The sequence below is a fragment of the Sinocyclocheilus anshuiensis genome, unplaced genomic scaffold (genome assembly GCF_001515605.1).
Source record: "Sinocyclocheilus anshuiensis isolate Anshui unplaced genomic scaffold, SAMN03320099.WGS_v1.1 C32616912, whole genome shotgun sequence".
Taxonomy (NCBI): domain Eukaryota; kingdom Metazoa; phylum Chordata; class Actinopteri; order Cypriniformes; family Cyprinidae; genus Sinocyclocheilus; species Sinocyclocheilus anshuiensis.
Window position 1 is genome coordinate 1 of NW_015618512.1, and position 1,192 is coordinate 1,192.

General features: G+C 38.4%; 1 protein-coding gene across 1 annotated transcript; it reads left to right on the top strand.

The window, feature by feature from the left end:
• Nucleotides 1–7: 7 nt before the first annotated feature.
• LOC107682808 (high mobility group protein 20A-like) lies at nucleotides 8–609 on the top strand (the record flags this gene model as incomplete). The annotated part of the gene is made up of 2 exons (XM_016478942.1): nucleotides 8–260; nucleotides 337–609. Coding segments are annotated over exons 1-2 (412 nt in total), but the record flags the coding sequence as incomplete, so codon positions are not given.
• Between the last annotated feature and the right edge of the window lie 583 nt (nucleotides 610–1,192).

A 1,192-nucleotide genomic window follows, 5' to 3' on the forward strand; every position in this document is an offset into this window, starting at 1 on the left:
ACCCTTATGACTGGTTTTGTGGTCCAGGGTCACATTTAGTAAACAAACTTGTAAGCAGCAGAGGACGTGTAGAACATTTTGACGGCCATTGTATTTCTGTGGGTGCAGAGCAGGTCTATCTATGACAATCTATGGCAGTTTGAGCAATGATTTCAGACTGAACAACTTTCTGACTGTCTCTCAGAAGGATCTCGAGATAAAGGATCGCTCTGTGTTTGATATTCCCATCTTCACTGAAGAGTTTCTGAATCACAGTAAAGGTGAGAGCAGAGTGCTGTTGAATGTGAGTCTGTCTGTAATGGTGTGATACACGTTCATTGATTGTGTGTGTTCTAGCACGTGAGGCTGAACTGCGGCAGCTGAGAAAGACGAATATGGAGTATGAAGAGCGTAACGCGGCGCTGCAGAAGCATGTGGAGAGCATGCGTTCCGCCGTCGAGCGCATGGAAGGAGACGTGCAGCAGGAAGGCACGCGAAACAGCCTCCTGCAGCAGCATCTGGACACCCTGCGCTCGGCCCTCACACACAGCTTCTCTGCCGTCCCCCTGCCCGGTGAGACACTCACACACACACTCCCAGAGTTCACTGCAAAAACCTCTAGCCAGCTGGGTTCATTTAAACGGTCTGATTCACTTTAGAGATTTGGTTTATTTTGTTTGAACTGGTTCAGTGATTCACTTCATTTGAGTCATGACTTAATTGTGTATGAGAAATACTAGATACCTGGATAAAACCTAGATAAATATTACATATATCATTTAATGTGATATAATAGTAAGTATAGCGTGTGTGTTAGTTGTATTTAATGTATATTAATTAATTAATCTATTTAGTTTGAATCACTTCAGTGATTCACTTCATTGGAGTCACGACTTAATTGTTCCTAAATTCTGTAAACTTCAAGAAAAATGTTAATAAATGCTACCTTTGCAATATTTAGATAAATAATACATGTCAAGGTCCTGATTATGCTTGTTCCCATTAATAAATTAATTAATATTGAATAATTAATTAAATATTGAATAATTAATATTGCTGCTTAATAAATATCATTACATTTCATAAAATTTCTTATCAGTGTTGAAAACAGCTGTGCTTCATATTTTTGTGGAAACCATGATAGAATTTTATTCTGGATTCTACGATCAATGGAAAGTTCAAAAGAACAGCATTTATTTGAAATGGAAATCTT